The 21,224-nt window shown below is 44.2% G+C and overlaps 1 protein-coding gene across 3 annotated transcripts; it reads right to left on the reverse strand.

Moving 5' to 3' along the window:
* Positions 1–352: 352 nt before the first annotated feature.
* Positions 353–18,489, reverse strand: LOC121297622 (golgin subfamily A member 3-like). 3 transcript variants are annotated; one of them, XM_041224072.1, is made up of 24 exons: positions 18,297–18,489; positions 16,662–17,013; positions 14,438–14,701; positions 13,933–14,045; positions 12,549–13,231; positions 12,329–12,440; positions 11,893–12,199; positions 11,140–11,342; positions 10,525–10,662; positions 10,077–10,238; positions 9,054–9,422; positions 8,575–8,652; positions 7,976–8,239; positions 7,510–7,604; positions 7,159–7,375; positions 6,598–6,741; positions 6,185–6,382; positions 5,935–6,051; positions 5,399–5,538; positions 4,861–4,993; positions 4,628–4,750; positions 4,367–4,531; positions 3,940–4,103; positions 353–3,541 (listed from the first exon to the last, which is right to left on the reverse strand). In XM_041224072.1, the coding sequence occupies exons 2-24, from the start codon at positions 16,774–16,776 to the stop codon at positions 3,343–3,345; spliced, it is 4,503 nt and encodes a 1,500-aa protein (XP_041080006.1). In that variant the 5' UTR covers positions 16,777–17,013; positions 18,297–18,489; the 3' UTR covers positions 353–3,342. The 3 variants fall into 3 exon arrangements, with proteins under 3 accessions (XP_041080006.1, XP_041080007.1, XP_041080008.1); XM_041224073.1 differs by having other exon boundaries at positions 18,188–18,489; XM_041224074.1 differs by having other exon boundaries at positions 14,561–14,701; positions 18,297–18,488.
* Positions 18,490–21,224: the final 2,735 nt, after the last annotated feature.

The following is a 21,224-nucleotide window of genomic DNA, read 5'->3' on the forward strand; positions in this document are numbered from 1 at the left end:
GTGAATCCTGACCTTGTCTTCATCAAGCAGACACATGCTCCAGTAATTCGTTAGCTGTAATGGAGTTTGAGGTACTAGGATCTATGTAACTGATGTAAATAATTAAAATGAATTTTCCGGATTGGAATGAAATGCGATCTGAAGAGTTATTTGTACTCTTATAACGACTTGAGATTGGAATTCCGATTCAACCCTTGAAAGGTGTAGCGGGTTATTTTGCATGAGCTTATCATACCCCCAGTTTAAATGTTTTCCCATAAAAAGTGGATTTCAAATGTTATCCAGGAACAAGACAGTCCCAATACAACTTAGTCAGTTTTGAAATATCAATAATAAAACATTAAAAACTATTACCGAAAAATAGTTTATTGCACAAAGCTTGAGGAATTCGTCTTCAGTTTTATTAACATGCATTGAACCTTTTTTTTTTTTTTTTTTTTTTTTTTTTTAACTGTACATGGTATCTTTCTCTGTGTCAGGGAAGATTTATGCAGTTTAAATCAAACTTGGATTACAGAATTAGTATTCTTAAGAACTATGTACACTACACCCCCATACCACAACAGAGACACACAGCAGGGTTACTGTACAGGCATTCAGTACGCAGCATCCTACTGAAATCTCAACAAACCCCTCCTAGAAGGCAGTCAAATCTTTATCATAAAGTCATACATGGGACATTTGTATTTTTGGTCTCTTGCATCCTCTTTAAGGAATGGAGCAGAGTCAACGAGTTCAAGTACTTAGCAGAAGGAAGGCAATGATTACGCTTTGCCCTGCGCCAGGCTAGGGAGGAAAAGGAATCTAGCAGCACGCTTGAATCTTAAGCTTAGAAGACATGCAAAAACGTCTACAGCCATTCATTGATAACTTTAAAATACTCGGTGGCACCAAAAAAAAAAGAAACTTGATTATAATATTAGAGGATAACGTCCACTGCTTTCAGCAGACTCTACATGATGGTCGAATTTTATGAATCAAGTTTCTTTTTAAAACGATCACTGGATGCCTGTAACAAGCCCTTAGTATTGTACTGTGGCTCACTGAGGACATGGAGAGAAAAAAAAAAAACAGCAAGATTTATTATCTTAGCATCTCAACAAAACATTATAATTTTTCTTCCATGTCTTTGGTAAGCCACTGTAGCTTTCCCTTTTCAGAACAGTACTCAATCATTTTTTTTTTTTTTAAACAGGTCAGTAAATGGTTTTTAAAGAGGTTACATTTTCCACTTTTTTTTTTGTTGCAATCCATTGAGTTATGCAATCTAAAACAAAAATACACAAACACCTTCATTTCAGTATTGTCTCCTTTAACAGCTTACATTAAAAAAAACCCTGTTTAAATGACTGTAACAATGCTCTCTTCATTATCAGTACACCCAGAAAGTGCACACAGCTCCTGAAGTGTATTCTCAAACACAGTATACTTATCTTGGACATTACAATTCAATGGAACCTGCACCAGCTTGGGAAGAAGTTTCATTGTGGAAAATGAAAGAACCGTATATTAGATATGCTCTGAATTAGATACAGGGGTAGAACTGCCCACTTTCTGAGCCCACAAACATACACCTCAAGGGAAGCACACATGAAAGAGCTGGGAAGAAAGAGCAGAGATCACAACTGGGGTTAGGGATTGATTCTACAGTATAAAGTATTCCAGCAAGGCAGATCGATCATTTGACAATTTCAGCGTATGTTACATACAGAGCAGGATGACAGTGGATCGCGGCACGTCAAAGGCTGTTTGTGAAAGCAAGCCTGGAAGGGAATACATGCTTCTTAAATGCAGGAAGCAACCTAGGCATGGCAGAGAAGCAAATGCATTCACCACAACTAATGTGTTGGTGGCGCCCCCCTGTGGCAACATGTGCCACAGAAGAGATTTCTCTTCTTTTATTTCCCTTACCCTCTCAATGCATTTGCTGCTTGTCATGCTAGTGTTCCTGATGACCACAGAGTATCTCAGCATTGAAGTAAATGTGCACATAGGATACACATATCTCGTTTCAACACTCCCAAGTAAAGCACATAGTCTTTATCATATTGAAATAGTTCAGCTGAGACTATGCTAGCTACTGTATAATATCAAGGACAGGACAATGCTCCAACACAGCAGAATATATACCAATCAGACTTCTTTTTGAAGCTCACCCCACACCAGACCAGACTCCTTCACAAATGGGCGACTCTGTATAAAACAGTGAAATGACCGCCTATGAGTGAACAAGTCTGGATAGATTATCTATTTGTTATATATATCTGAATTAAAAAAAAATAAAACTATAAAACAAAATAAACATAACATTTAAATGTAATAAATTAAAGAGTACCTTTCATTTGTAGAAGCAACTTTTTTTTTTCTTACACAATTGGCTTTGCTTTCTTTTTACATAAAGCATAGACAGACTATTATTACAGATACAGAACACGTAACCAATCAGAGGAGCTCAAAGCATGACCTGAAACTGGCCTGGGATACAAAATAAACTACATTGCAATTGTAACCATTTTAAATAAGGTACCCAAGACTAAAGGCTACACTACTTCTTCCCAACATAAATTACTTAATCTTTTTTTTTGTGCAAGTAGAGATGCAGATTTATACATAAACAATATTTTCCCCACAAACAGTGTCATTTTGGAGCTTGTATCCCCTCAGCCGTTTGCAGAGAGCCTCACATACACATACTGAAAGCAGTAGTAGATACGCATGACTTCATGTGGTAGAAGTCAGTTTGGTAACAGCTCTCAATAGTTTTGGTAAAAGAAATACAGATTAAAGTATTGTGCTGAACGTCACCTCAGTGATTAAAACAAATTGAGAAATACACACAATTCAAAGTTTTACCCTTTTGTAAATCTGCTCTTAGAGGAGATCAGTTTTACAAACCAGATGACTGAGTTAGTCAGCACTAGGCTGACACCAGGCTACTGGGCTTTGCATTAAGACAATACTATATTTCACACAAATTAACTGCACTGAATGACTGGAAAGTGTTCCCTCTGCATGCTAGGGTTACAGTACACAGGACAAACAGCACGGATAAGCATGGGAGAGAATCTGCTTGTGCACCAATACATTTCCACTGTTACTAAATCTAGACTCAGCCAACCCAAGCCCTGTGCATAAGCTTAAACTTTTACAAAAAATTACCAAAAAAAAAAAAAAAAAAAGGGGGGGGGGGGGTTGTAGTCATGAACAAAAGATTTCTTAGAAATAATAACAATAATAAAACATTCAGCAGTATTTGAAACAATTAATAAATTAGCAAGTTTAAAGAAAACCCAAACGAAACAGAGAGAGAAGTAAACCATGTCCACTCTGCAGCCCTGTGTGTTAGGACTGCTGTGCTGCCTCGCTGGCACTGCCGCTGTGGTTCAGCTCCACGCTCTCGCTCCGCTCATCTCTAGCTGCCAAGCTGCTGGCAGCAGGCAGTCCCATGAGGTGTCCTTCCATGTTAGTCCAGGACGTTATGGACTCGTGCACGGTTACCGTGTGCTCCTCCATCTGCTTCTGCAGGCTGTCCATCTCCTGCCTTGTGGAGTCAAAACAAGGGGAAATCAAACAGTCTGGGATAGTGGGAATCTTTATATACATAAACTGCTGGTTTTACACACTTTGACTAGAACTAATCATGAACTACCCAATGTTAATTCAGGTAAGGTAGTCCAAGATTAGTGCTAATCAGGGTGTGTGAAACCAGCCAAAAGAGGCAAAATAATTGCAATTAAAAACAACTCAGATTACGACTTCTGAACCTAGACATACTGAAGCTTTACCTCGTTGGTTTGAAACTCAAACTGTATTATAAAATTGCTTTAGTGTTGTTAACTATAGAGTTCAACACACACCTTTACAAAGTGTTATTTTAGCTGTCCTTGATTCCCTAAACTGAAACATGCTGAAGCTGCTGCAATAGTAAATATATCCTACTTGAGCTGTCTGAGGCAGTGGTGCAGGTTGCTGAGAGGCTCCTTGCTCACGGAGGTGGGGGGTTTCAGGAGCTCCTCCAGCAGAGATGCTGGGACCGGACAGTCTGGAATCTTCACTGGTGTGACTGGATTGGACATGTTTGTATCGCCCTTCAGCTCCATCCGCTAACGAGAGGGGGAAGGTATATTAAATGCCATAAGCACGCAGATCAAATGTGAATTTGAATTTTTATGTAAAAAAGTTGCAATTGTGGAAAGGTTTTATTTATCTTCCAATATTGCTCCAGCGTTTTGAATAAAGTGCACTGGCCTGTCTGGGAGTGTGCACAGAGGACTGCACTGGCCTGTCTGGGAGTGTGCACGGAGGACTGTCAGTGTTTTAATAAAGTCCATGGCCTGTCTGGGAGTGTGCATGGAGGACTGCTCACCTTTCTGTTCCTGCTCTGCTTCAGTTCCAGTTTCAGCTGCTGGTTCTGCTGCAGTAGAGTCTTCATGCTGTTTCTGAGCTCCACCACTTTAGCCTGAAGCATGAACTTGTCTTTCCTGGTACCCGTCAGCTCCTCCTGCACATCCTCCAGCTCTGCCTTGATGCCCTGAAACAAAACAGTGTTTCGGGCGTTTCTATTGCGTTGCATTGACGTCAGCAGGGATTCCAAAGCTAAGCCATGGGGTAAAGCTGCTCCCCCTACCTGCAGACTCGCCTGGAAGCCCTCCAGTTCCTTGTGGCTTCGCTGCTCTGTCATTTCCAGCTGCTGCTTCTGAGCCTCAATCTCACGCTCCTTCTGCTCCACCTCCCACTTCAAGTCTTCCACCTATCAGAAAAACAGCCCAGGTCAGACAAGTTCTCAAATCCCGACTAATGGAAAAATAAACAGCAGCAGTCTGAGAAAGCCCTGGGGGGGGGTTCCGGTCCGGTCCGCACCTCCTGGTTTGTGACAGGCTGCTTGCTTTGCTGCTCCTCCAGCTGTTTCTGTAGGAGCTGTAACTGGGAGTTTGCCTCCTCCAGCTCCTGCTGGAACTGAGACACCTCCTGGGAATGCCTCTCGTCCTGTGCCCTGGGAACAAGGGAGAACACCGAGGGTTTAGGAAGCTGCAGTTACATTCAATCTAAACTACGATTTGTACCGAATCACCATGCCAGCTTGAAACATCATGTGAGTTGAGAGAACACTCTAACACTTGCTAAATGGCCCCCAACACTGTGCATAAGTGCAACAACAATCAGTATGAATTTGTGATTAATTAAATAGTTACAGAATTAAATGCAAAACTGTGACTGCCAAAATCCCTTTTAGTATTTTACTTTTAGGATTGCAATGCATGATTTGTTTGGTCAAAATATGTTACTGTACCCAAAGAACGACAAAGGATTCATGCAAAATAAAACAATGAGAATAAAAACACCAATTGGGAACCCTGCAGCTACCGTGCTGATGTGCAGATGCAAAGAGAAGACTCACTGCAGTTTGTCTGCTTCGATTTGCAGCACTTTGAAAAGCTGCTCTTTGGCTTGCAGTTCCTTCTTGACCTCGCTGAGCTCCAGTGCCGCCGCTCTGTAGTGCCGCCGGTTGTGCGCTGATTCGGCTTTCGCAGCTGCGACCTGTGAAACCCAGAGACCCGTGAGCCCCTGCGTGCTCTACCCAGCCAAGGAGGAGTACTCATGCTGGGCTGGTGGCTGTCTTCATTCTGCCATACAAGCTCCACAAGGTAAAGCCTTAGGAGCCATTGGCCTGTCTATCAGAAGCAGGGTCACTGCATTTAGTTTGAGTTTCAGTTATATTAAAAACAGAAACAACAGTGTATGAAACTACAAGGACTGCCGGTATTTCATCAAAATGCTAATGCATCCTGGACCATACATCTCTATTACATTGTATTGTATTGTCATGTCCACCCAGATTACAGCAGGTAGCCATTCGCTCCATGGATGGGATGTCCAGTGAATAAGCTTGCCCTGGACCCAACACTGCTCACATCCCAGTTCCCACCTCCTTACCTGCTGCTTGAGGTCGCCCACACTGGCTTTTTCTTTCTCTAAGGCTGCCTGTAACCTCTGAACGAGTTCTTTCATCTGCTGGTCTTCCTGCTCTTTCCGTTTCAAAACTGCTTGAACCTGCAAAGAGAGAGAGAGAGAGAGACCTAATGAAGTCTAACTGAGTCATGAAGTAAAACAAAACTTTAAACAAACTTCCAGATCCCAGCTCAGGTGTGCAGGTCTCTGTCTATATTCCTCACAGAGAACACACCTGCAGATTGAGCTGCATCAGGTCTGCCTCCCTCCTGGCCAGGGCAGTCTCCAGGATGTTAGCATGCTCCCGCAGTGCAGTGTGGGACTGTCCCAGTCCAGCCAGCTTCCCTCGCTCGTGTTCCAGCTCCAATGCCAGCTTCTTATTGTGCTCTTCCAGACGCCGAATCCTTTTCTTGAACCCTCGGGATTCCTGGAGCTTTAAACACATAAATTAAAACATGCACTACATATATCTCAGATATCGTTGTAGTACATATTTTACAACAAACATCTCTGTTGGTTATTCTGCTGTAAGATCTAGTTTGCTTTGTATTTCTTCAAGTTTAAAAGAAATCAGAAATGGGTTAATACAGAACTTGCTTACAGTTTGGAGTTCAAGTCTCACTCCCCAACAGTAGGAACCAGTCCTACCTCGTCCTCTAACTCGAGGACCTTTTCCTGGTACTCCTCCAGCTCCTGGCTAGTGAGTGAGATCACTTCCTGCAGCTCTTTCTCCAGCATGGCCTTGCTGTGGGTGACTGTCTGCAGCTCTGTCTGTAGAGCTTCGATCCTGTCCTGCAATCGAGGAGCACAACCTTACAAACGCACACACCTACTAAAAGAGCTTCTCCGACGTTTCAAAACGACTCCAAGAAACTGAAGTTTATATATAGAAAAGATAACTCCAAATACAGCATCAGTTGCTTAGCGTTACTGCCTACAGGCTGGTTCATTCTCGGAACCACCAAGAGATGTTTTGTGCGATGCTCTGGAGACCAGTCCCCTTTGGTTCGCCAGGCACTCGCACGACTCAACACTAGAAATCGACCCTCAGCGACGGTCGCAAGACTGAAGCACGAACCAGCCTTTAGTAGTTCTTTGATTTAGTGCACTTCTCGTCTCTGTTGTAGATTGTGCAGCTGAACATTTAGATACACGTAACTATGAAAGTGTGATATAAATCTACTGAAACAGAGAGGTTCAGTGGTTTACCTGCAGAGCCTGGCTGCTCCCCCCATCTGTGACCTGTGCTTTCACTTTGCTCAGCTCAGCCTCTGCCGTCTCCTTGGCTGTCAAGGCTTCCTGCAGTCTCCGGCTCAGGATCCCCACTGCGTTCTCGTAAGCCTTGTGCTTCACCTTCATGTCTTTCTGAGCACTCGTCAGGTCTGTCCCCAGCCTCTTCATTCTCACCTTCTGCTCTGAGATAGCCCTGTCGAAAACATGTTGTAATGTTTTAATCAACAGCAGGCAGCACCAGTTACATAACTATGTGAATTGTAAAGTATACAGATATTATACACTTGCCGAGTACACAAGGAACCAGCTAGTGTTGCAAATACTAACTTTTTGGCTTCTTGTTGCATTTGCTCCACCTGTTTCCTCAGCTCTGCGTTCTCCTCTGTCACGGATGCGAGCTGACCTTGGTCGAACTGGACTGACTGCAAATATAAGAGAATTAATTCTCGGTAGCTTTCAGCAATATCTGGGTAAAAACAGAGGTCAGTGTGCCAGAGAAAGCACACGTAAGATTATTATTACTGTTATTTAAATGTGTGAGCTGTTATAATGAAAACTGGCATTCCAAAGTTACAGAACGGCAAACAGATCATTTTCACTCATAAGGAAAAATAAATACTGCTTCCAACTCTGAAGCCCATACAAAGGTTCACACTCCCAAGCCCCACAACCCCGTCTGTGCCCTGTATACTTGTGGTTCGGCAGTTTTACTGTCTCCCTTTATTCTTTCTTTTTGTTTTATCCCCGCACCTCATCTACAGGCTCAGTGTTGAACCCTCTCTAGATGCTGTACCTGAAGCTGAAGCTCTAGCTGGTCTCTCTCTCTCTGCGCGCTCTCCAGGTGTGTTTGCAGACTGGTGATCTGCTGCTGGACCCGAGCCACCTCCTTGCCCAGCCGGGACTGCTCCAGCTCCGCACACTTCCTCTCCCCTTGTGTGTTCAGCAGCTCCTGCTTTAACCCTTTCACCTCTGAGTTTAGCCTCTTCTTCGTGGCTTTCAACTCGCTGATCAGCTGATCCTTAGAGCTCGCATCACGCCGATAGGCTTCCACCATGATCTGCAGGACAAAGCCTTTGTGAACCATGGCGATGGACTGGTTCCTTTGTTAACCCGGGCGCTGGACTGGTTCCTTTGTGTTGCATTGGCCCCCCAGGCTAACAAGCATGCTGAGATTCTGTTTTAGCTTTAGTGCTCCAACTAGGGGAGCCACTGAGGAACCTTTCCTCATAGTGATTGTAAACAAGTTTCTGCCCTTCAGCCTGTGATCATTTACAGCCAGTAAAATGGACAATTAATGAAACCGTCCTCATAGTTGACCATTGCAGCTACACTGCGCAGTCAACAGTGAAAGCTTCCCTTCCTATTCTTTGTGGGTGTACTTTGATCACTTACTTTCTGCTGGAGGTATTGCTCCTTTAGCTTCTGAGTTTGCTTCTTCAGGCTGCTGTTCTCCTGCTGCATACCTTCAATCTTTAAGAAAATATGAAAACATTCTCGTTTTAAGATTCAAAAGAAGAAAAACTGGTCCAGACTCCACAAGTAGAGCAACTCACGCAAAATACGATCCACACAGTAAATCATAGTAGGTGTATTACTTGACAGCATTCGAATTCAGGACAATGTACCGTCCTGTTACTAGTTATTATAACTAGTTTTAAGTTTCATTCATGTTCTACATTAAAATAACGGCAGGTACAAGGAGATACAATGTGCCCAGTGAAGGAAACTCTTTACTGCACACTATCTTTCCAGCTGTTGTTGGCAACCTGTTGAGCCACCGATACTGTGTGTGTGTGAAAGTGTCTGCGTACCTGAGAGAGGGTCTGCGTACCTGAGAGAGGGTCTGCGTACCTGAGAGAGGGTCTGCGTACCTGAGTGGCCTTGACTTTGACCTCCTGTCTGAGCTGCTCCAGGATTTCCAAAGCCGCCTCGGCCCCCTCCCCGATCCGCCGGGCCCCCTCGTCCAGCCCCTCCTGCTCAGCCCGCGCCGCCTGCAGTGCCACCTCCAGGATGATCTTTTCGTTCTGCAGGGACTGGATGGTTTGGTCCTGGGCGTCGGCTTCGCCCTGCAGCTCGGAGAGATGTGCTTCCAGCTCCTCGTAGCGTGCCTGCAGCCCGCTCAGAGACTGCTCCTTGGTGTGTAGAGCCTCCTGGGCTAGGGTGAGCTTCTTCATCAGATCCAAGTGCTCCTGCTGCACAGCCTCCAGCTGCAGGTCCTTCTGAGTGAGAGCCAGCTTCACCTGAACAGGCACAGAATGATATTATATATATATATATATATATATATATATATATATATATATATATATATATATATATATATATATATATATATATATACACATACATACATACATACATACACACACACTTCAAAATCACTGACCCTATGTACCAAAATTAACATTAAAATATATCTGGGTAGATATTCTGGTAAATGTGTTATGGAACAAAACAGAATATACAGCAAGTCACAAAAAAGTAAGAAAGCATCAGACTTGATTTCTGGGATGATGTACACATGGGCATGACTTTTGCTTCAAAGGCATGTGTGTGTCTGAGTGGGCATAGTTTTTATAGCTGCGGCATATTCTAAAACAACCCCATTAGTGACAGCATGCACAATCCTAGAACACGGGTTTCTTTGTCGTAAATATTATTTCTGGAGGAATTAAGGAATAGACTCCAAGATACTGGTCACCCAGCTCCCTCTCCACTGCGCCACGTACCTGCTCCAGCTCCCTCTCCACTGCGCCACGTACCTGCTCCAGCTCCCTCTCCACTGCGCCACGTACCTGCTCCAGCTCCCTCTCCACTGCGCCACGTACCTGCTCCAGCTCCCTCTCCACTGCGCCACGTACCTGCTCCAGCTCCCTCTCCACTGTGCCACGTACCTGCTCCAGCTCCCTCTCCACTGTGCTGGCAGAGCTGGCCAGCCTCTGCAGGACATCCCTCTCCTCTTCTAACTCTTCCAGTTTGTGGTGCAGGTCCTCCTCCACCATGGACTTGGCCTCCTGGATCTGCCGGTACGCAGCGTCTTGGTCCAGCATGTCAGCCTGGGAGACCCAGTGAAACTCTCTCATTACCAACCAGCACCATATCATTTATACATGTCGCTACACAACCATGGGACATTTTACACAGAGGCACATTTAAAATATCTGGGTTGGTTTGTGCATTTTATTAGCATACGACTGTATCTGAATATATTGTTGCACCTCGGAATTGCTCACTACTATTATTATTATTATTTCCTACTTGTTCGTATTGCATATTTTCTGAATGCTGTAGCCTATATGTTACACTGATTGCAATCTCTGAAAACACCAGTAGATGTTTCACCTCGATGTTCTGGAGTTGCACAGCGATTCGCTCTTTCTCCTTGATGGATCGTTGCTGGGTCTCTGTCAGCTCATGGGATAACGTCACATTCTCCAGTTTAAGGTGTTCCAGCACCCCTGTCTGGGTCATTTGGCCAGCCTGGGGCAACACAAAACAAGGGTCAGAATGGAATACCAAAGGCTCCTGCGGGTTTGCATTACCATTGAACACGTGTGCAGAACTGAGTCGTCTGTGAGGGTTCCACTGACCTTTTACAAGTTTGATACGAAGAATAAAACAAAAACAAGCATGAATCCAATGAACATCATCACACATTTTTACAAGACTGGTTTGAAGTTTACTGCTTTATCAAAAATTATGTTTCTTGTGGATTCAGTTTCTTACTAATGTTCTGAGCAATGTCAATCCAAATTGTAATGTTAAATAGCATTTTTGAAGCTGTTAGCATTTAAGCAGTCTACCCTTACACTATACATAAACTAGGTCTCTGTGTAATCCAGTTAGCAATAGTAATAATTATCAGAAACTGTACTGCATGTATTTTATTAAACTCACCACTAATTAAAAAAAAAAACACAACAGCAGGATTTAAATCTTGCAAACCCTAGTGCTTACCTGCATGTTGGCCATTTCGCTCTGCAGTCGGACCCGGGCCTCCTGGGCCAGGGTGAGCTGCTGCTGGTACCACTGGCGCGCGTTCTGCAGGGAGCTGACCTCTGACTGCAAGGTCTTCAGCCTGCTCACCAGCGTGCTGCGCTCAGACTGCACCTGCAGGAGCTGGGCTTGCAGGGCACCCATCTGCTGCCGGAGCTGCTGAACTGCACAAGTAAAAGGGTTGAGACTGAAACTCCTGTCCAGCAGGAGATTGGAATAAACCACAGAAATACAGATAAACAAACGCACAGGTGCTGGCAAACAAATGCATGTTGTTTTAGCACCTACATGCTTTAAATAAGCAATCATTGTCTTATTTATAGTATTCTTAGAGCTATGCTGCTGATTAAGTTTGAACCACACGCTTTTTATTGTGTAGTTTGTGCACTGTAATTGTTTTTTATACAATGCAATGGCCTTTTTCTATTGTTTTCCTGGACCCCAAGGCCCCAGTCTCAATAAGTAAATCTGGTTAAATAAATAAATAGTAGTTCTTCCCCAATCACCAAAGAAACCAATCCCATATTTTCCAGACAGTGTTACACACTGCTGCGTCATCTGTCTGCATGGGCTTTGTTTCCTGATTAAATATAGTTTTGCAATCACGACACATATCTGGGAGTGGGGTGTATCGGGGGACATGTCTGATTTCACTAGATTAAGTATCCGGAGGAGGGGTGTGTTCCGTAAGAGCGGTTCTGCTCAGATCCTCACCAGTGTTGTCCCTGGAGGAGACGCTCTGCTGCATTTCCTCCACCTTGCCCAGGAGCCTCTGGTACTGCTCCTCCGCCACCTGCAGGTCGTTGCTCAGGGAGGCCAGGCTGCCGTTCTTGGCCTCCAGGCTGCCCTGCAGCTCGCTCATGGCTTTCTCCAGCTCGGAGCAGTTCTGTCGCAGGTTCCCCACCTCCAAGGTGAGGTTGCTCTGGGTCTGCTGGCTGGCCTGGTTCTGATCCAGCTGGGCCTGGAGCTGAGCGTTCACTGAGGCCAGCTGCGCCTGCAGCTCCGTCTTCTCCTTCAGAGCCTGTAGGGAGAGCAGCAGCGTCAGCATCGCTGGGATAATCAGGGGGTTTGGACTCAAACACAAGCCTGTGAGACAAAAAACACTGAAGCCTTTGCAACGAAGAGCGTTTCTGTAAAGACAGGCACTAACCTGACTGGCTTCTGCTGACAGAGACTCCAGCTGCCCCTCCAGCCTCATCTTCTCCTTCAGGACCTGCAGCATTTCATCATGGCTTCCTATTACAGAGCTCCCTAAGGATACGCTTCAAATCCAGAGAGGGAAAAAAAGAGAGAACTTTTAACTTCAACCCACACGCACACACAGATCTTGTTATAAATAATCCAAGCCTTTACTAAACTATTATTATTACCTGCTAGAAATACTGTCCCTGCGGCTCCGCACTCCGTTCATCTCTTGTTCCTGAGCCAGCAGGTGCAGTTCATCCGTGGCAGCCTGCAGGACCTCCTGCAGAGAGGGGTACTGCCCCACAGCCTCCGGGGCGATCTCTCCCCAATCCCTCTGCCCGCTCCACCCCGACGACAGCATGCTGAAGCCGCCCCCGGCCACAGAGGCACTGCTGTAGGAGGAGCTGTCACTCTCATTGCCGTCCTGCCGGACCCCTGATTCACTGCCGTCGAGCTCCGAAATGCTGTTCCTCATCTGCAAGGAGGTCTCCAGCCGCTCCTCCGTCTCCGAGGCCAGGCTCATCTCCGACACGACTGACGTGGAGCTCCTGCTTGAATGCACGGATCCCTGGGTGCTGTCCACTGCTGCCTGTGACCTCGCGCTGCTGCTGCTGTTCCCAGCATCTGGCTCCTTGTAGTCTGCCAGGGAGCGAATTCTACCGGAGGATTTTGAAGATTTCTTCTTCTCCTTAGCGGGCGGAGGGATCCCCAGGCTCCCTAGTTTGGGTCCCCGGGGGACACTGGTCCGCATGAAGGAGTACTCCGTGGTCATGGAGGTTGTGCTTGCTCGGGGGAGAGCATCGGGGTGCAGCATCAGCTCTGGGTCCAGCGTACTCGACAGACGGTTTTTCGGGGTTGAATGGTGCGACTGAAAGACGATGCACATTTGGGAAGGTAAGACTATAAAATGTACAATCATGTTTTAGAGAAAGTCTCAGATACCACATATAACACAGATTTATCTTTAAAGCCAAATGTGTTACAGAAAAACTATCTTTGCACAAATGCAATGCTGAAAAATTCCACTAAAATAACCTGCCATGCAAATGTCAAGTTCTTGCTTTAAGTAACAGTACTGGTGGTACAGTATCATTTTTTCAAAGCACATTCAGGATGCATTGATCTTGTATGTGCGGTGCATTAGCAACCAAGAATGAGATAAGGGATCTGTATACTAAGATATCTCCTCCATCTCTCATCAAATATTTTTCTATTTCCCAACCCACTCTTGGAGGCAGGACAATACAGGTATGCAAGCCCATAATGGATTCCGAGATCCTGCTTTTAACCTACAAGGTCATTATGAATTATTTATACCCTACAGGTCTCGGCAGTGTGAAAAGGCTTTCGACTGCTACAGTTGATCAGGGATTCTGAGACTGTGCCAGTTTTCTCTACTCAAGACTTATTTGTTTGGCTTAGTATGGCTGTCAAAGAATAAGACGCTGACAGCTCTTAATTAGCAAACCTACTGCAGTCTTTGAGTGGATGAATTTCTGAAATGCTACAATGTGTTCATGTAGCGGCCATGTTAAACATGAACCCTGCAGGCAGCACTGAGATAGCTACCCTGTGCTGGTGCTTTTGGACCCTGTACTGTTTCAGCTGCTCCTCCAGGCGTCTCCGTGCCTGCAGTCGGATCTGCTCCTCGTTCTCCAGCTCCAAGGAAGGCTCTGTCGAACCTAAAGGCAAAGCAAACACTTAAACACACACGGGGGCACCAGCCTTGGAACTATAAGAGAATTAGTGCTGCCATGCAATCGGGAACTGGCAGGGCAAGAAGGGGTTACTGATGAGACAGAAATAAGTCTGTGCAAATGTCTTTTTCTTTAATACTATAAACTTGAATGATTCTGATGCTGTTTACTGCATACAACTCGGATCACAATTTTAGATTCTCCTTATTAATCTGAGTTAGTTACACTATTCATAGAGTGAAAAATGTCATGCATGAGCAAAGCACAGCTCTATTACTGTGTGTCAGCACAAGCAATTTAATTAAAAGGCACTATCAGACTTTAAAGCAAGAGGGGGATTCAGCAATAAGGGGACAGTCGGTTACATAGATGCTTACACAATTCAGTTTCTTGCATGGGTAGACTTAGTTTGAGAGACTGCAAAGCGTCCCTGTTATGAACAGTGCCCTCAGAATTATCTCCCTGAGGCTTCGTTAGGTTGTGATGGAAAGCAGCCACACCTGAGGATGGCTCCTGGCTCTGTGGGCTCTCCTGGAGCTGGGACAGGGGTCCGTTCGGGGCGACGTCTCCTTCACCGCCTGTACCCATGACAGCCAGGGCTTTGTCTCCATTTGGCACCTTGTTTGGGTTAAAAGGAGAACCTGAAACAAAAAACACAAATCAGGTTAACCCATGTTTGCGAAGCAACATTACTGGCTGCTTTTCAGGGACCCTGAGCCCTAATCTTGGACTACTAAATGAATGTTACCCAGGTAAGGATCTCCAAGGTTAGCTCCAACCAGGGTCTGTGAAAACACCTGTAAAACATGACAATTCTGTATTCTTAGTTTAGGAAGCAGATATACACAGTACTACAGCACCACAAAAAGCCTTAGCAAAAGATATGCACACAGAAATAACAGGACTGGTGGCAGCAGACCGTTAGGGCAACACTCTGCGAAATTGATCATTGTAGAAAAACAGGGATTCACTATTTACTACAACCCTTATGGAGTCTGATCTCAGATGCAGCACTATCCCACTGAACGGCATAAGAAAGGGTGCATTACTATTCTTCAAAGTGCTGTTTATAGCCTGTAGAGGATGCTGTCAGAAACGATGCAGTCGAACAAAAGGAAAGAAGAGGCTCAAAGAAAAGTAAAACTAGCAGCTGCCAGTGCACATCATATTCTTGTTTTTCTGTAAATGACCACTCCCTTCCTGTTTGCACGTTCTCTTGTGTGAAATCCAACACCTATTTGAGCGCCAGCTGAATGACGTCAGGACTAAGTGAAACACTGGCAAGAAAGAGACATTGGCAGCTTTGTGCATGTCACGAAAGCCTGGCCATCCACCGCCAAATATGACATGCATAAAACACACTAACAAGCTGCAGACGAGACAGGAACCCTCACCTTGCTCCGCTAGTCACTCTGGACCTGCCTGTCAATATCAGCACATGTCAGACAGTCAGAGAGAGAGAGATTCTAAACTCTAACTAAAGCCAGCAACTGAGGAAGTCAGTCATGCTTTCCACAGTCAGGTTCAGTGCCAATAAATACAAAAGAAATACAGCCCTCAGTCTCTTCAGCGATTTGCTGAACTACCTGTTGGGCTGTTATACTCCAAACTTACAGCAGGAAAAGCCCTGGGCCTCAACTATTTTTAGAGAATCACACCTGCAAACATCTGTCCAGAAACAGCACTGGGCAGAGCGGGCGCTGCTGCTGAAGAATGCATGTGGACGATTCAGCGCTCCGACGCCACGCACCAGGGAGTCTGGTTTCTGTGTTGCCATCACTGCACTCTCTCGTGTTGCGAGGTGCAAAGTGAAAACACTGATTACTGGTACTTGGCTAAACTGCAGGACGAAGCATCACAGGGTGTCCATTGTTTGAAAAACAGTAATTAAATCTGTCTCACAACAGATCTTCTGTTTAAGATGTGAACACAGACATGAACCCAGCTGTCAGCCTGGATCGTTATGAGGCTACCCTTTGTTGCCCTGTACTGCTTCCCCATAGCTCCTATTTTTCTCCATAATCCCATTTCTCACCAGGGAGCACTGTCCAAGTTTTTAACCTCAAAAGAAAATAGAAACAATGCGATTAGGATTTGTGTTGACAATGGACACAACAGGACAATGCTAATGTGATGTGGTAGAAAGTATGCAAAGGGTGTTGGTGGAAGGGTTTTGTTTGAACGGTCACATGCAACAGCAGGCAGGGATGCCATTATTAAAAGAAAAGCAAGAGTCAGCCATGTGAGGGAAAGTCAGGCATGTCTTTCCATGCCTCTTCCAAAAACTCACTAAGATCACATGCTGTACAACTTAATGCAGAACAGAAACCGCAACATGTTTTCTATAATGAGTCTGCCATTACAGGCCCTTCCAGTCATTACTGATTAGTTTAATTGTGATTGTTGATGGCACTTATCACTTCTACTCACATCAACGTGCACCCTCGGAGTCCAACAATGTAATTATCAGCCTTCCAGAGGAAGCTGGCTACAAATGATTAGAAATGAAACTGCCCAGCCCAGCTGCAAGCACACTCAAACTTACTTCTAGCGCCACCTCAAATGAGAGAAAAAAAAAGTGCTTGTGAAAGATGAACTCACCGTTTAGTCCATGCCCCACAGTGGGTGTCTCTTCCTTCATTCCGCACTCCGGCAGAGATTCAGAGTTCCCATCACAACTTCCCACGGAGTCGTGTTGATTTGACACAGTTTCCATCTTGACGAGGACTACCAATGAAACCGGCCACTTTGCTTAACCCTCCGAATTTGTATTTCAGTGTGAAGATATTGTCCTGTTGTCCACTGGATGCAGTCGCTTCAGAGGGCGTGTAACAACAGATTCAATTCCTCAAACCATTTTAAACTTGGTTGATTTTCACTTGCAGTACAAAACCCCTGGAGGAGAGGATACTAACCATCAGATATTCCAGCCATTACCAGGACCCTTTGCTCCCTGGAAAAAACCAAAGGAAGCTCTCTGTTAGGGTTGCATTGCTTTCTACTGTGTTGTGTCTGTTTGTTTTAGGTTGTGTAAACTGGACTGGCTGCCAATACCAACGCCTGAAACCTTTGATCTCCAAAACAATGTAGTTACTGCTTGGGACATCACTGAGCATTCCACCCTCCGCTAATCAGATTCATAACCCTTCCACACCACACTTTACACATACAAGAGACAGGGAGCTTTCCCGTACTGCACACACCACATTTTACATAAGCTTCATTTCCCAGAATAAACTACAAAACCAGTTGGATTGTGGCACTACAGATGATTTCAACAAGAAAATGTGGACAGATTTGAAGCGCGATGAACAGCTGAGAAGTATAACATCGTAAATAGTTACCATAATTATTATATAATTAGTATATATTAAATAGCATGCTAATGACACTGTAATGTTTCAGAATTACATTCGTTCATAATGCAACTGATGACAGAAGACCCCTTTACCACTGCGAAGGCTGTACGAGCTTTCATTCTGGGCACAGGCACGCGTGTCCTTATTACAACTGAATTGACGGCAGGCAATACTCTCTGTGCTCCAGATCAGAGGAAGAGGGGTGAAGTTAGTTGGCAGTGATCCACAAAGCTTTACTTAATCCCACTTTCCACCAAGGATGGATCAAGTAAACAAACCTCTTTGTCATCCTTAACTTTTAAATTTCTTACACTTGTCTATTGCGTGCAATGTTTAGGCCACGCCGATTTCTCTCGTCATGCAAAGAATATTATCGGTGGATGTTTAAATACAACTGGACCATGTCTCTCTCTCCCTCTCTCTCTCGTACACTGTTTGCAACGCGTCATTTCAAGAGTACATATAAGAGAAGCCAGTAATAACGTAACCAGTACCGTGCGGTACTGTACACAACAAACAGCGGTAACAATATTAGCTTGTCTTCTTAAAAAAGAGATACATATGGTGTGTTCAAATCAGTAACGACGACAGATAAACAAATCGTACACAGTTACACACAACGTCATATTATTAACTAGACACGGGTCAACGTAAAATACAAAACGGGTGCCTTATTGTGTGTTATTTTAAATGTCCATATTAAATTGAAATGTGAAATATATAATTAGAAGCAATAATATCTGAACAGAAGGTACAGTAAATTCATACATCTTATCAGTTGTCTGCTACGTCCGGCTATACCCGTCTAATCTGATTTACGAGTTTTTCACTGAAGTATTGTTTATTATTACAAAAAAAAAAATGCATTTCTACAAACCCATCAGCCGCCGCTGCCAGCTGCTATACGTGGCTACCTGTCTGCACCCTCGCTTCCTTCCTGTGCTGCAAGCAACAACAGAAACACAGACCCGCTAAAACTAGCCTTAATATCTTAATCATGTATTCGCACTTTTAATATATGTAATAACAATAATACGCGTTTTTTATATATTTAAAAAAAAAAGAAAGAAAGAAAACGCACAACTATGTTTAAAACGTTACTGTCCAAACGAGATTCCCAGTGCATCGAGAATGCAGCCGGAGTTTCCAATGGACGGACCTTCCGCTCAGCTGAGCTGCGGAACTGATCGAGGCGCCCGCCAGAGAGAGACTCGTTTATCGGTTCTAAATATTTCTTGAATAGCACGTAATAGTTTGTGAACTTAATTTAAAAAAAAAAATAACTTAAAAAAACGTAGCTGAATTGGAATTGGAGATCATGCATAGTGTTGGTGTTTGTATGACTTTTCAAAACTGTACCCCCACTGTACTGTTCTTTTTGTATCGGTGTGCACAGCAGCTGTATCATAACACTGCCTCTGAGCTCGAAAAACAAAACTATTTACTGGGAAATACCGACATCTAGCCGCAGAGTCTGTGCATAGCCGGGTGTGAACCAGCCCATAAACACACAGTGCTCGAGTCCTTCACTCTTGGACCATAACGAGCTGAAAGGATCAATGGATTTATGTGTTTTTTTGTTTTGTTTTGTTTGTTGGTTTGTTTGTTTTTTTTGCCATCTCCCTGCACATTTATTTGTAAATGTATTTTGTATGTCTTACTCAATTCGGAATTCCAGCAGACGTGCTGGCATTTCACGTGGGTGTTTCAAATAAGCTGCCTCAGATAAGCAGTGTGATTAATAGTTTGCTGAACATTCAGTACCCCAAGCCCCGGAATCACACCATGCAAATTATTTCTTATTTAATCTCATTCTTGCACATGCTGCAGATTAACTTTGCTGATTTTTCTGTAACAGAATATTTGGCACATGGTGCTTGCTCTTGGATTTGAGCAATGCCTTTGATTTCAGTGTTATTATTTTTAATTTCACATCATGTCAGTTATCCTTTGCATGCTGGGATGGTTTTAGATGGCTGTCATGTGTCACAGATTAAATAAAAGTTCAACTTGCATAGTAATTCTAGTTATTGATGTGTGTGTGTATGTAGATAGATGAATGGATGGATGGCTGGATATTTATTGTTCCCTTGTTTTTCTACCCAATTTAAAATGCCCTATTTTAATTTTGTCTCATCACCTCTGGAGGACTGAAGACCAGCTGGTGACCTCCAATCCTGCCTTCAAGCCATTTCTATTTGCAAACGCTAAACCCAAGAAACAGATTCCACCAAGCTAGCGAACCCTGAAAGAGCCAGTCTGGGAAGTCTGTCTGAACCTGTCAGGAGCCTGACCAGCTGAAGCTGATTTATTGCCCTAAGCCTCACCCTCACCCTAACCCTAACCATGCAGGAATGCAAAGGTCGACGTAGCACCCCCCTGTGGGTCCCCAGAAAACATCAGCAACTTGGCACAAACAGGATTCGAACCACGACTGCATTCCAAATGACAGTGCAAAGACATACCTTTAGAGGACACTGAGGCAAGCTAACACTGCAGTGCTTGATGTGCTTGTGAAGGGTGTTGGTTTGGCAAAGCCATGTGAGAGTAGGGTTGTTAGGGATGGCAGCTTGTTTTCCTTCTGGAGGCTGCTGGGAATTTCTTCTGTTAGTTTCAGTTTAGTCACCGCTAATAAGGCAGGCAGTCTCCCAGAGAAGCCAATGATTAAATGGACATGGAGACTGAATTATCATCTCTTAGGGGAAATCACCAGGGCCGGGCTGTTACTGTACCTACCATGAACAGAACTAGAGACTGTCAAATCAGCAACTTTCACAAAAAGGGAAAGAAACTCTCTCTCTCTCTCTCTCTCTCTCTCTCTCTCTCTCTCTCTCTCTCTCTCTCTCTCACACACTCACACACACACACACACACACACACATATGTTTCACTTCTATGTTTGTGGGGACGTCTCATTGACTCTCACTGTATTTTTATTTACTATTTCTAACTCCAGTCAGGGTGAAAGTCGACAACAAACTAAATATTTTGGCACTTAAAAAAATAAATAAATAAAAATAACACACATATCCTTCTGTCCTAATAGTCCTGAATCAAGGACAGTGCTCTCCCCTAGACATGCGTGTTTGCATGTTCTTCAGCATTTCTCAGACAGTGGCAACATGCTGCACACATGAACGCTCTATTTTACGTGATCCTAAACTGTTAGGGGAACAGGACAGGCACAGCAATGGCAGTCAGGCCACAGTTGTTCATTAATCATGAAAAAAGAAAATCAAATAACTGCTACGTCATTTTTTTTTTTTTTTATGTGAATGAATTGGATTAAACCCGATTAGCATGTCAGCTAAAACGAACACAACCTTGTTGTGGCAAATCCTGATTTTGTTTTCGAATTGCAAAATAACTTTGTTTCCCTAGCTGAGGATCAGGAATAACAAAAAAAAAAAAAAAAAAAAACAATAATAATAAAACATAAAGAAAGAAAGAAAGATACTGATTTGGGTAACGATCTTAAAACAGCTGTTATGAATGAGCGCTGGGGACACACGGTGTGCCTGGTATGCATTGTACTGTCTATGTACACTAAATTACAATTCACACACAGCACCAGCCCTGTACTGTCGCGCTGCAGCACAGCTGCTGCTCAGTCACCTCATTGTTCTGGTAGCTGCTGTTGCTGCTAATTCTGTGAGCGCACAGCCGGCTCTGTCTGCTTTCCTGTGCCGTGCAGTCTGGAAGATGCCCTCCCGTACTTTACAGCCACCCTCCATCCTGCATCCGCCGATCTTGAAGCAAATGGTTCAATTACTAACCAGCCTGGTATGTCAGCGCAGCCACAGGC

Source organism: Polyodon spathula, chromosome 22, assembly GCF_017654505.1.
Source record: "Polyodon spathula isolate WHYD16114869_AA chromosome 22, ASM1765450v1, whole genome shotgun sequence".
Taxonomy (NCBI): Eukaryota; Metazoa; Chordata; class Actinopteri; order Acipenseriformes; family Polyodontidae; genus Polyodon; species Polyodon spathula.